The sequence below is a fragment of the Anabrus simplex genome, chromosome 12 (assembly GCF_040414725.1).
Source record: "Anabrus simplex isolate iqAnaSimp1 chromosome 12, ASM4041472v1, whole genome shotgun sequence".
Taxonomy (NCBI): domain Eukaryota; kingdom Metazoa; phylum Arthropoda; class Insecta; order Orthoptera; family Tettigoniidae; genus Anabrus; species Anabrus simplex.
This window is the reverse complement of record NC_090276.1, coordinates 18,821,540-18,836,612: the sequence shown is the minus strand read 5'-3', so window position 1 is coordinate 18,836,612 and position 15,073 is coordinate 18,821,540. Positions and strand designations below refer to the sequence as shown.

Below are 15,073 nucleotides of genomic sequence, written 5' to 3'. Positions count from 1 at the left end.
TGTTCCCACCTGTCTGTACCAGCACTCATTCTTGCTGCTTTCATGTCTTACTTCTAACTTATGAATAAGATGTCCTGAGTCCACCTGGCTTTCACTCCCGTAAAGCAAAGTTGGTTTAAAAAACAGACAGATGTAAAGATAGTTTTGAGTGGAAGCTGACTTCCTTCTTACAGCATACTGTTGATAGCAACTGCGAGCTCACTGCATTTGCTTTACTACACCTTGATTCAATCTCACTATATCATCATCCTGGGAGAACACACATCCTAAATACTTGAAATTATCTACCTGTTTCAACTTTGTATCTCCAAAGTGACATTCAGTAATAAATAAATAATAATCTTACACTGTATGGCCTCAGCTACCGTGTGCAAGCATTTTCATTTGACGCCATCTGGCTGCTTGTTCGCCAATTTTGACGTTCCGGTTTGCTATAGGCCTACTACATGGCAGAGTAAACCGAATCTCTCTTGGGCATTTATGGCTGAATTTTTATGAATTTTGTTGGATAAACACCTAATGTGACACCAGAGATCTTTTACATCCCGACTTTGTATGACATGGAGTGTCCACATTCGGTTTTTAACAAAGCATTTCCTCGAATGTTTAGAGAACAGTGGAAAGAAATACCCAGTTCAGTTAAAGCCACTGGTGTTTTGTATAATTTCACTTCCAAGTAGTTCCTCCAAATGCAAGTGTGGATTTAGTTCAATGAACAATTCTTTAACAGAAAAGGAAAGAATGACATCTTTGCAACGATTATCTTTGACGTTCATTAAGATAAATGGACATCCCCTACTTGAGTGCAGAGCCACACCGAGAAATCAGCATCAAATACAAACGCACCGTGGGTTTCAGTCAGTGTCACCGTAGCGTACTTCCTATGGTGTGATACTGTCAGCTCAGAGCTTGTGTTGAAATCCTTCCTGAGTGAAGTTTTCTTTCTTCGACCAGTGCTTTCAAGCTGGTACCGACTTAGCAACACCACCTCACAAAGCCTGCTTGGATTCAGCTGCGAAGCAATCTGATCGGCTTATTTCAGAAGCTAATAAAATGACAGTGATGCAAGATATTGAAGTTAATTTTTCTAATAATTTATCAGTATGACTAACCCTCTAACACTCGCGTACCCCCGTTCTTGTAATTTCCGACCAGCCGAAAGAACTTTAAATACATGGCGCAGATGACCAAACATGTTCCATGCTCTTAACATGAATCAAGGAAACAAACAAAATCGAAAAATGAGACAAGGCTAACGGTGTTCGTGAACAGGCTCAGTGCAAAAGAATCAGATTACTTGCCAATTCATGTTGTGTTATCTACTGCATTCAAAAGTACAGTACTCAGACAGGAAACTTGTTTGTCTTAAGGTCTACTACTACTACTACTACTACTACTACTACTACTACTACTACTACTACTACTACTACTACTACTACTACTTGCTGGATCCCTTAAAAAGTGCCTTTTCTACAATACTCTAATATTTACACAAACATTTACTTCTCATTACTTCCTGTAATGAAGACCAAGAGGGGGATAAAAAAATGTGGAAATTATGAAGAAGTGTACGATATTCAGTAGAAACTTAGAAGAACTATATCCATAACAGTATAGGATAACAGGTAAAATTTGTTTCCTATACATTTACATAAATACATTGAAATATTTTTAAAAATTCTGTCCCCCTATGCGATCAACATCTATATCATCTGATGGCCAGGCAGGCATCAATTTTTGGTAATGAGACAGAGTCTCTCACAGTGCATTGGCACTGCCGGTGGCTCCTAGTAGCCTGTGGAGTGGCCACTACGGGGTCGGTAGATGCAGAGTGGGTTTTGTTCCTTTGGTTATTCGTCCCTTAGGTGGCCACGGCTGGTCCGTGGTCCAACAACTCTGTACTCTGACCGGCCAACCGAGCAGAGGAGAGGTGGCCACGGCTCTACCTTGGCTCTACGCCTCTGCATTCGGGAGACGGGACAGGGCTGGACCTCACGGCTGGACCAAACCATCAGCTGTCCTGAGAATGGTTTTCCATTCTCCTGCACTAAGGCGAATGCCGGAAAAGTTCGTAACATAATCCACGGCCGCCCACCCCCTCACCTTCTCCGTACATCTCCTTCACCGTAACAAATCTCCCGGCCTGAAAGACTGCGTAACCGTCTAAGAGGCCTGCCTCCCCCTTCAGGGGAGGAATGAAAATGTTTAGTAGTAGTAGTAGTAGTAGTAGTAGTAGTAGTAGTAGTAATCTCCACGGTATGCACTAGCCATGTGTCTTGGTGGGTGTGCTATTTACCAAACTGATGAGCCCAACTTAGCACACTGGGGTGAAACTCTGACAACCAGGAATAAGTTAGATGGAAAATTTATAATGTCCAATAACGGACTATTTATATTGGTATTTTTACCACCTGCTGAACTTCGCCAATCAGATCGCTTCATTAGGCAGTGTGGCTTTAGACTGGCTTCAGAGCACAATTGAAGAAAGATAAACTTTGCCATAGGAGGGATTGAAACACGGAGCTCTGAGCTGACAGGATTACACCATAGCAAGTGCGCCACGGTGACACCGGCTGAAACCCACGGTGGGTTTGCGTTTGATGCTGATTTCTTAGCATGGCTCACGGGCTGTTCATCAGTCTCATGAGGATTTTGCAACATTGCCTCGCAAAGTCCCTTTGAATTTGCCCGTGAAGTGATCTCGCTGGCTAATTTCAGAAGCTAATTTTTAAAAATTATTTATTAGCATGACCAATCCTCTAATAATCATATACACACTTCATGTTGTTTCCGACCACCCTGCATAGCCTTTTTCTCCTTGCACACTATTTGAAGCTGCTGTTCATTTTCCTTGAATCTTACAGTGGGATCAGTCACCATACCCTAGCTTTTGCCCGGTCGATGTGTTTCTGCAAGGGATTTTTAGAAGTGCTGGCCCTGTGGTGTAGGGGTAGCGTGCCTGCCACTTACCCGGAGGCCCCGGGTTCAATTCCCGGCCAGGTCAGGGATTTTTACCTGGATCTGAGGGCCGATTCGAGGTCCACTCAGCCTACGTGATTAGAATTGAGGTGCTATCTGATGGTGAGATAGCGGCCCCGGTCTAGAAAGACAATAACGGCCGAGACACCGCAGGCCTTCAGGCTGAGCAGTGGTCACTTGGTACGCCAAGGCCCTTCAAGGGCTGTAGTGCCATGGGGTTAGTAGTTTAGTTAGATTTTTAGAAGTGCCATGGTGACCACTGCTCAGTGTCGAATCTTCTCGGCCGTTATTCTTGGTTTTTTAGACTGAGGCTGCTATCTCATCATGTACCTCCCATATTATTATTATTATTATTATTATTATTATTATTATTATTATTATTATTATATAGTCTGTCCTGCTCCTTGGCTAAATGGTTAGTATTCTGACCTTTGGCCACAGGGGTCCCGGGTTCGATTCCCGGCAGGGTCGGGAATTTTAACCATCATTAGTTAATTTCTCTGGCACGGGGTCTGGGTGTATGCGTTGTCTTAATCATCTTTTTATCCTCATTACGACACGCAGGTCGCCAACGAGCATCAAATCGAAAGACCTGCACGTGGCAAGCCAAACATGTCCTCGGACACTCCCAGCACTAAAAGCCATATGCCATTTTATTAAATAGTCTGAATGGTTATCTATGCAGCCCTTAGATCCAGGTAAATCCCTGACCTGGCTGGAAATTTAACCCAGGATCTTAGGGCGAGGGCAAATCTTTCTATCCCTTAGCTATGGGACCAGCTAGGCTGTTTAGAAGAGTCTTATTTACAGGTATGAATGAATGAATGAATGAATGAATGAATGAATGAATGAATGAATGAATGAATGAATCAATCAATCAATCAATGATCTGCATTTAGGGCAGTTGCCGAGGTGGCAGATTCTCTATCTGTTGTTTGCCTAGCCTTTTCTTAAATGATTGCAAAGAAATTGGAAGTTCATTGAACATCTCCCTTGGCAAGTTATTCCAATCCCTAACTCCCCTTCCTATAAACAAACATTTGCCCTAATTTGCCATCTTGAATTCCAACTTTATCTTAAGACACTACTCAAACTTATTCGTCTACTGATGTCATTCCACGCCATCTCACCACCGATAGTTCGGAACATACCTACCACTTAGTCAAGCAGCTCGTCTCTTTTCTCTCAAGTCTTCCCAGCCCAAACTTTGCAACATTTTTGAAACACTATTCTTTTGTTGAAAATCACCCAGAACAAATTAAGCTGTTTTTCTTTGGCTGTTTTTTTTTTCTTTTCAGTTCTTGAATCAAGTAATCCTGGTGAGGGTCCCATACACTGAAACCATACTCTAGGTACATCCTTACTACAACTCCTAAATACCCTCATAACCATGTACAGAGCTCTATACCCTTTATTTACAATCCCATTTATGTGATTACCCCCATGAAGATCTTTCCTTATATCAACACCTAGGTACTTACAATGATCCACATAAGGAACACAGTAATTAAAACCGAGAGGACTTTTTCTATTTGTGAAACTCTCAACCTGACTTTTAACCCCGTTTATCATCATACCATTGTCTACTGTCCATCTCACAAGATTATCAAGGTCATTTTGCTGTTGCCCACAATCTTGTAACGTATTTATTACTCTATACAGTATGACATCATCCACAAAAAGCCTTATCTCTAATTCCACTTCTTTACTCATATCATTTATATACATGAGAAAACAAAAAGGTACTGCCTTGATGAATTCCCCTCTTAATTATTACTCTAATTCTCAGAGTTGTATTTTCTAGAAATGTAGCCACCTATTCAGTCACTCTTTTGACTAGTCCAATTGCGCTTATTTTTACCAGTAGTCTTCCATGATCTACCCTATCAAATGCATTAGATAGGTCAATTGTGAGTCCATTTGAGCTCCTACTTCCAGCAAAGTTCTGCTGTTTTGCATATGCCACTAACAGAAAATGCAGAATATATATATATTCTCACCTGTGCTTGCACTTATCTTGGCATTCTTCATGAATGTTGATCCATGCTGCAGGTCCATTAGTTCTCCTTTCAGTTTATCAGCAACTACATCCACAAGAGCCAACTCACTTGCAATGTGCTGTAAAAAGAATACCATGTCAATACAGTCCACTTCGGAAAAGAATAATGTTTAAATACTCTTGTCTTACAACTAGACATTGGATTTAAATGATGTATAAAGGGGTGAAATATGAACTTAAATATACACTTATTTTCATGCTATTAAACACTTATGAAATGCAAACGTAAGAATCCTTTACTAGACTCTCACGTTTCACCTACAGCAGTACTTGATCATGAATAAACAATTGAATGAAAACAAAAAATTACACTCCATTTACAAGCGAGGCTGTTCCACTAGTACAAAAAATCTGCGCACAGTTTGTGAGATGTAGTAATCTATCTGTGTTCACTGTTAAAACATATGCACACGTCTCCTAGATAAGACAGCGTGTTTATCAATACCCATGATAAATCATAATTGGTAAGGTTGTAAGAATACTATGTAAAAATACACGAATGTGAAGAAACACTTAAATACTCGTTCCTCTTCCATTTTACACTGCACATCCTACATTTCCTGTCTATAATTTCCTTTGCAGTATAATACAACAATCTTTTCTGAGTTTTGTGGAACAAATCTGTGGCGTTGTCTGTTAAAATTAGCTTCATTGCAGAGAATGATCTCTCTACATCCATGGATGTGAAAGGAGCGCACGCTGTGTTCTCGTCTTGATTTTTCCTTGAAATCTTACCACAGCTGTAATGTTCATTCAGAACCAGGCCACTCATTCTGCATGAGTTTACGACAGTAATTACTTTACATTTTCTTGAAGACTGCTTGTAAAATATGTTTAAATATACAAAAGTTGAAAATATGCACAATAAATCCAAAATTTGAAATGTATGCACTAATCTCAAATACATGCAAATATGCATATACAGGGAGTACAATTTGAAACTTCGTAGCGGAGTACCGAGGCATAGGAGTGCAGAGAAGCGGTAACAGTAAGAGCAGTGCCCGCAATGGTGAGTGGACATAATTGTCTCAAAGAAGCGACATCATTACGCCTATAGAAACTATACTAAATTCACCAGCTATATACGTGCTCAGGACAAATGAATGAATGAATAAATAAATTAATTAAATGAATAAATAAATAAATAAATAAATAAATAAATAAATAAATAAAGCAAATAAACTACTAAATGAAACTGAACTCGTCACTGAATGAGTCTGGTAAGATCGTTAATATATATATTTTTTTTTCATTATGTGATCACGAATTTAAAATACCATTTTCTGAACTGCTCTCTGAAGCAACTTATGTGGATTGACTTGCAGTCTTGCAAGTATATCTTCTAACCTCTCCTGTGTAACAGCTGTTCTCCTTCCCTGTTTTTTCTTATTAGTTATGGGACTAGTACTATGCCATTTGTGAATGAGTTCTTGCACGTAACGTTTTGATAGTACCAGAGAACAGTGAAACTGTCTACAGAATTTTCGAAGGCACCTATTATCTGGTTTCTTCTTCTTGTGCAAATATCATCATTGTTATTACCCTGGTAATTCCACGGTATTATTTACTAGGATATTACCTTTCCAAGATTTGTCTATCTATATACATCACTATATAATGACTATCAATACACATTCATGATTGTGACAATTTCCTGAGAGACAGAAGGATTAGACAGTGCAAGGGTAAATCAGATACCCTGTTTTATTGCTCAGAAACTAAGAAACCGGGCTTTCTGCAACTTATGTATCTGATAGCTGAAGTCTCACTGAGTGCAGAAGTTGGCATAGTGACAGTTGCAAAATGACTAAGTTATGGAATGAGTGGTTATCGGAGGTGATCTGTACAGTGGTCTGTTTGCTGTGAGTAAAAACACTGAATCTGTCAGCATCCACAGGAGGATTATGCCTGTAAACAAGAACAACTGTGAAAGATACAATGCAAAATGGCTGTCTACCAATATTTAATGCCAGTGATGAATGGTACAGGATATGTGATGTTATGATACCTACGGAGAGGCCTGGTGGAGGTCTTCCTAGATGACGCTCATATGCGATCTGCACTGGGTGTGATGATGATGAAGGGAGAGGGTGAAACCTGATGTTTGTGCATAGCAATAATAATGTTATTTGCTTTATGTCCCACAAACTAATTTTACGGTTTTTGAAGATGCAGGTGCTGGAAGTTAGTCCCGTAGGAGTTCTTTTACATGTCAGCAAATCTTCAGCTAGGGTACTTGAATTAAATAGGGTGCTTGGAGCAATTATTGACAGAACTGCTGCTGTGTTGGTGTTCAATAGTAGAAGTGTGCCACCCAGGTGTCCAACTCTTTTCTGTACGCATACACCAACAGAAAACCCACAGGTTTGGCTTTGCTGACATTAGAGACTGTTGACCACATACACCAAATCAAGTTAAATTTTAGACTGGTAACAGTCAATGCCTTATAACTAGTTAAGAAAATAAGACATGGGTTAATATTCACCTATAGTTAACTAGGTTCTATGAAATCCAGATGCAGGAAAAACTAAATTAAATATTTTAACATATTTCTTACTTAATTTGCCTATGCTTGAGAATGGCATTTCATGAAAGATTTTTGGAAGGAATCATGTGGGAAAAAAAAAAAATCATAAAGTAGCCAGCTATATTTGAATGCTGAAGTATGTTTTCCTCTCTCATAACAAAATTTGCTGATGTTCCATACGTCTTTCAGGCACAGGTATCGCCCCATAAATTCTGCCAGCCCTAGGTTAACTAACCCGGTCTGAAAATAGGTAAATATGGGCCTGACCGGGGTACTTTTCCCCCATTTGACACTTCAGTTCTGTGGGTCAAAAACAAGAAAACAAGTTAAAACATAATCCCCAAAATCGAACTACAATACATGAAACTATGGCGAATGGCTTCCTGAGAGATATCTGTACTGGAATTCCAAAAGGTTTATACTATGGTACATTTCTGCATGACGCATAGCAAGGAGTATTGTTATTTTCCAGAAATCTCTTTATTGTAGGTGTCACTTGAGGCTTATCTGATGAGAGAAAGGTCAATGTCTGTTTGCTGTGAAATTGACTGAAGGACTACTACTACTACTACTACTACTACTACTACTACTACTACTCCCTTCTCTAACAAGTTTTGGACAAGAGAGAGTAATAATAGAGAACTGATACAAATAATTCTTTCCTCACATGGTCACTTCAGTTTTATATTAACATTTCTCCTTTTAATACATCACATGAAATCACTTTTCAACATAAGGAAAATCATGTCTTCAAGTTAGTCTGCACCATATGCACTCATTCAACATTCTCAGAGTGAGATTTGAAAAATATAATAATAATAATAATAATAATAATAATAATAATAATAATAATAATAATAATAATAATAATAATAATAATAATAATAAATTATTGTATATTATTATCAAACATAATATTGACTAGAATTTGAACCATGACCGCCTTGGTAAAGTAGCGAGAACGGCTACCGGTTCAAACAGATGGGAATCTTCTCCTTCTTCTTCTTCTTCTTCTACACCAGTGGGGTCATGCGCGCGCGCGCGTGTGTGTGTGTGTGTGTGTGTGTGTGTGTGTGTGTGTGTGTGTGTATTTGACCCTGTTTTACGGCCGGATGCTCTTCATGATGCCAACCGTATGTGGAGGGATGTAATCACTATTACACGTTTCTGTGGCGGTTGGTAGTGTGGCGTGTTGTGTAGATGTGAAGAGAAAGTACTGGGACAAACACAGACACCCAGGCCCCAAGCCAGAAGAATTAATCAGACGTGATTAAAAATCCCCGATCCAGCCGGGAATCGAACCCGGAACACCTCTGAACTGAACACTTACCGGTCAGCCAAGAAGTCTGACAACAGATGGGGTTAATGACAGTGGGTTTTTGTAATAAGAGAAGGTGGAATGGGCACCTTTGATAAAGCTATATCCATTGACCAGGTCATGGGAGGCGAATGGAGGAAAACATGTTTACTACAGATGCTGATGTAGGAAGACCTTCGAAGCAAAGTTTAGAATAGATACTTCATTTTAGTTGAAGGAGAAGATGCAAAGAGCTAGCTGTAAAAGAAGTACTGGAACCTTTCACATACGCTTGCAGAATGAACGCAGAAAGGTATACATTAAAACAAGAAAGGGATATTTGGTATTTATTCTTAGCGATTGCTTAAAAACTGTTGGATGTCAAGTTCACAAAATGATGACAGGCTATAAGAAATTGCTTCTCAGGCTTAAGTTCAGAAGGCTTTGCTTCCGTTCTGGTTCAGAGGTAGATTAAAAAAAAAAAAACCTCAGACCACCACTGATGACTAATATGCTCAATGGGAATAATAATTCCAGGAAGTTTCTTTAATAGTATGTATGCTAACAGATAATACCGGATGTCACCATCGGCCTAAAGAACCACAATCCCAAAGCACAATTTTAATACGATTAGCTGGGCTGAATAGCTCAGATGTTAGAGCACTAGCCTTCTGAGCCCACCTTGGCAGGTTCGATACTAGCTCAGTCCGCTGGTATTTGAAGGTGCTCAAATACTTCAGCCTCGTGTCGGTAGATTTTCCGGCACATAAAAGAAATCCTGTGAAAAAAATCCGGCACTTCGGCGTCTCCGAAAATTATGAATATGCAGTCAGTGGGATGTAAAACAAGTAACATTATTATTACTTTAAGAACATTGTAATCCTCATTGCTGCCGCCATCATCATCATCATCATCATCATCATCATCATCATCATCATTTTCTATATAGGTTTTGCATGTTTGAAAAATCTAAAGAAAATTAACATTACATTTTAAATGCAATAAATAATTAACTATTTTGCCGGGCTGAGTGGCTCAGACGGTTTGAGGCGCTGGCCCTCTGACCCGAACTTGGCAGGTTCGATCCTGGCTCAGTCCGGTGGTATTTCAAGGTGCTCAAATACGTCAGCCTCATGTCGGTAGATTTACTGACACATAAACTCCTGCGGGATTAAATTCCAGCACCTCGGCGTCTCCAAAAACCGTAAAAATAGTGGGACGTAAAGCAAATAAAATTATCATTATCATTATTATTATTATTATTATTATTATTATTATTATTATTATTATTATTATTATTATTATTATTATTATGTCCGGCTCCATGGATAAATGGTTAGCATGCTGGCCTTTGGTCACAGGAGTCCCGGGTTTGATTGCCGGCAGGGTCGAGAATTTTAACCATCATTGGTTAATTTCGCTGGCATGGGGGCTGGGTGTATGCATCGTCTTCATCATCACTTCATCCTCATCACGACGCGCTCAGGTCGCCTACGAGCGTCAAATCAAAAGACCTGCACTTGGCGAACCGAACATGTCCTCGGACACTCACGACGCTAAAAGTCATACGCCATTTCATTTCATCATCATTACCATCATTATTATTATTATTATTATTATTATTATTATTATTATTATTATTATTATTATTATTATTATTATTATTATTATTATTATTATTTAACCGTTTTCTTTAGTGAACTGAAATAACAGCAGTATTTATGCGATTTTTAACAGTTGTAAATAACTGATTATCGAGCATTTGGCCGCGCAGTTAAGGTCGCGCAGCAGTGAGCTTGTATTCGGGAGATAGTAGGTTCGAACCCCACTGTCGGCAGCCCTGAAAATGGTATTCTGTGGTCTCCCATTTTCACACCAGGCAAATGCTGGGGCTGTACCTTAATTAAGGCCACGGCCGCTTCCTTCCCATTCCTAGGCCTTCCCTAGCAAAATAAATTAATAAATTAATTAATTAAAAAAATGCTAAGGCTGTACCTTAATTATGGCCACGGCCGTTACCTTCCACATTCTAGCCCTTTCCCATTCTACCATGACTGAAAACATGTGATGTGTTAAAAGAAAAGTCATCTGCGTACAGGCCATGAAGGCCCTTGGAGAGGTGGAAGGTAAAGGCTTCCACTATCCGTAACCTCGGCAGTTATGGGGAGTGGAGTGGTCAGTTCTACGCCCGGCCGCCTTTGCCCCCAGGATTTAACCTGGTACTCATTTTTGGTGTAGGCTGAGGGAACCTCAGGGCCATGTGCACCTCCGGAAGTGGAAATCTCATTTGTTAAATTTTCGACTTCCTAGCGGGGAATCGAACCCACGTCCTTCCAGGTGAACCGAACACACCTTTACCGTCTCGGCCAGGCAGCCCCTTTCGATGTGTTAGTGCTACGTTAATGTACTGTACTTTTTTTTTCCTATTTGCTTTACGTCGCACCGACACAGATAGGTCTTATGGCGACGATGGATAGGAAAGGCCTAGGAAGTGGAAGGAAGCGGCCGTGGCCTTAATTAAGGTACAGCCCCGGCATTTGCCTGGTGTGAAAATGGGAAACCACGGAAACCACGGAAAACCATCTTCAGGGCTGCCGACAGTGGGGCTCGAACCCACTATCTCCCGATTACTGGATACTGGCTGCACTTACGCGACTGCACCTATCGAGCTCGGTAATGTACTGTACTAGAAGAAAAACTGATTATATAAATCAGGCGTATTCATAACTACGCTTTTGAAGCAGATACCTAGTAACTGTCTTTAGTTTTAAAACAGCTCTTGTACACTTGAAAAAAAAAAAAAAATGAAAATCTACAGGCTGTTTCCAGTTATTCGACCGGGTCAGGAATGGAATGAATGGAATGAATGAAACCCCCATCTAGCGGCGAGGATAGGAATTGTGCCGGCTGCCGAAGCCTGTCGCACTAATCTGGGGCAATGATTGATGAATTACAGATGAAATAAAATTATATTGGAGTGTGTTGCTGGAATGAATTATGACGGAAAACCGGAGTACCCGGAGAAAAACCTGTCCCGCTTCCGCTTTGTCCAGCACAAATCTCACATGGAGAGACCGGGATTTGAACCACGGAGCCCAGCGGCGAGAGGCCGGCGCGCTGCCACCTGAGCCACGAAGGCTCCTCTGTTGTACACATTATTATTATTATTATTATTATTATTATTATTATTATTATTATTATTATTATTGTCAAGAAATGTTTCCACAAGTAATAAAGAAGTTAAATACGTAAAAATATTGTATTTTTACACCGATTCAATTCTTATAACATTCTCCGAGTAGGCCTACACTGTGGATGAAATAATCAGTTTAAGAAGGCAATACTCACACTCTGTAGGTAGAATTGTTTGACGATTATAAGAATGAATTGTAAATAGACTTCCGGTTCCACACCATTAAAATATATATATAAACAATAATAAAAATACCCCAATCTAGCAATGTATTTTGTAATTAGAATCACATGCAAACGGCTACTACTACTACTACTGCTACTACTACTACTACTACTACTCAATGCTTTCATTTCTCCCCTGAAGGCGCACCCCAAAACTGGCCATTTTGTTCTAAATTGCCGAAAGTTTTCCGGGGAAGACCCTTGGAACCCCCCCCCCCCCAACAGTAGTGGTGATTGGGAATTAGAAGTGGGAAAGGAGGGGGCAAAAATTTACAGACAAGAATTAAAGAAAATATAGAATTACAAATGTAATGTTTCCGCCACAAAGTGGGGGTGGGGGATGGGACTGACCCCCTCTCCCCACCTCGGTCTAATCGCCGACAGGACTCTCCGCTGTTCTGTAGGCTATTCCATACCTCCCGGTATACACAGTTTTCCCACGGTTAAATTTAACACTTCACCTATACATCCTTCCGCTCACTTCCTAACTTGAGCAAACACCACTAAAGACAAGTATGATACTGAATGGTAGGTACAACTCAGATTCGAGATTCAAACTTCGAATTCAGTAATTACAGCGGTCTTTGCTCTCCTCAGAGCATCTCCCTCATTCTAGAATACCGGGTGGATTCCAGCTTTCATAATCCAATTCTCTTGTAAAAACAAATAGTTACCGTACACACAGTGAAATAGATCATTGCAAAATATATTGTTTTCTGAAGAATGAATTATAAGCAGGTAGCATAATTGGACCAGAACAAAAGGAAAACCACAACGATATACCGGTGCTTAAGTGGTTTCCATAACTCTGAACAAAAGTCTTAAGTTCCTACCATACCATTTACAATGATCAAAGCCATCTTGGTACAGGCTACAACTGTTCGTAACCACGACACTATGTGGGTTAAAGTGGTTATGTTAACCATGTGTCCGGCCGCCTTCATACCCAGGAATTAACCTAGTACTCATTTGTTATGCAGGCTGAGTGGACCTTAGCACCATGTGTACCTTCAGAAAAGAAATAGAACCCACGCCCTTCCGCATAAATCGAGCACGCCCCTACCACTTCGACTAGAAATCTCCTTTACCACTTGCAACGATTAGTTAATTTGATAACGTACGGTACGTATTTCTCATGAATTTCCAGTTTAATAATAATAATAATAATAATATAGTGAACACCCCAGAAAGCAGGTACCATAATGAAACAAAAAAAAAATACATGAGCTGGATATTCTTTCATGCAAACACTGATGTACCATCGTTTCAAGCACTTAAGGGCTGAATATTTATTTTAAAATTATCTTACCTGAGTGAGAATGCTGAATGCACAAGCCATGCCCACTTGCCCAACTCCTACAACTGTTACTTTATTTCCAGAGGTAGGTGCCGGCTCCGCAACCCCGTCCAGAAGAATATTCTTTACCGATTCCATTCTGATCTGCAATAATTACAGTAACAATTACAGAGTACTCTACATCAATACTTTTACAGTAATTAAAAACAAATGCTTCATACTACAATTCCATATTTCAGATAATCGTGGGATACATATAAATACTCATTAGTGAAAGTTTTAATGATTTATGATAATAAAATTATGCCGTATCAAACCAGGTCAAAGACCGTTTGACACTGTCTAACAGGTCGCATAAATTAGAATTTTTAAAACATTTCTTACTAAATCTTAATATTGCTATTTGTTATTAGATGTTATCACTTACCTCTTGCTACGAAATTACAAGTTACTGGGTAATAACAGGCTTAATATTGCGTGTTTCGACGTGCAGCTCGTTCCAATGACGCCGCCTTTATAAACCAATAACTTGTGAGTTCTCAGCTTATGAAGGTGACCTTCGACCACAATATCAGTCAAACAAGAATCTACTTTCATAATACAAATACATGTATACTGATGCGCTAAATTAATTGTACTTTAACCTTATATTAAATAAGTATATTTCATATACATAAACTAGAAGAACATTTATTTTTATGAAGAATTTAAGTGTAAAATGTTAATTAAACCTAGTAAAATGTAAGTAGTTTTCATTTTGACTACGCGGTATTAAATCCAGTTTGTGTACGAGGGATGTGTGAACAAGCACGAATGTCAATTCAAAGAAAGCGGCACGCCTACTTTTACTCTGGGGTATTTTAAACATCTGTGAATTTCTTCTTCCACGCGAAAGCTTGCGTCATCCTACTGCGGTAGACGTCTGTGCTGTGATAAAGCGCACGTATCTCAATTCTTTAATACAGTTACCTCACAGTGGAATGAGGTTACCGTAACTGCATTCTGCATACACCACACGATGTTGTAGCAGCTGATCGGCACATATTCTGGCTAGCAGATTATATTTTTAAACTCATGCGATATCGTCGCTGAGGAGGAAGTCTCGATTGGCATTCCCGGAAAAGAATTATTACAGCGTTGTCAGCTGGGTTTAACTTGTTGCACCACGAATGAGCCTGTTTCATAAGGAAAGATTCAACCATAATTAATTTAATTAATTAATTCTTAAATGTATTTTAAAATAATATTTTTTTTGCTATTTTGCTTTACGTCGTACCAACACAGATAGGCCTATGTCATACGGCGACGATGGAATAGGAAAGGCCTAGGAATTGGAAGGGAGCGGCCGTGGCCTTAATTAAGGTACAAGCTGGCATTTGCCTGGTGTGAAAATGGGAAACCACGGAAAACCATCTTCAGGGCTGCCGACAGTGGGGCTCGAACCCACTATCTCCCGATTACTGGATACTGGACGCACTTAAGCGACTGCAGCTATCG

General features: G+C 39.7%; 1 protein-coding gene across 2 annotated transcripts in view; it reads right to left on the bottom strand.

Moving 5' to 3' along the window:
- Positions 1-14,493, bottom strand: part of LOC136884409 (L-lactate dehydrogenase) — a 41,354-nt gene extending 26,861 nt beyond the window's left edge. Inside the window, exons 1-4 of one of the 2 annotated variants that reach the window (XM_067156546.2) lie at positions 14,420-14,493; positions 14,004-14,133; positions 13,589-13,720; positions 4,980-5,097 (exon numbers count right to left, since the gene is read on the bottom strand). In XM_067156546.2, the coding sequence (XP_067012647.1) occupies positions 4,980-5,097; positions 13,589-13,714 (244 nt within the window). In that variant the 5' untranslated portion in view covers positions 13,715-13,720; positions 14,004-14,133; positions 14,420-14,493. Of the gene's footprint in view, positions 1-4,979; positions 5,098-13,588; positions 13,721-14,003; positions 14,134-14,307 lie in introns of both variants that reach the window. The other variant, XM_067156545.2, reaches the window with a different exon arrangement.
- Between the last annotated feature and the right edge of the window lie 580 nt (positions 14,494-15,073).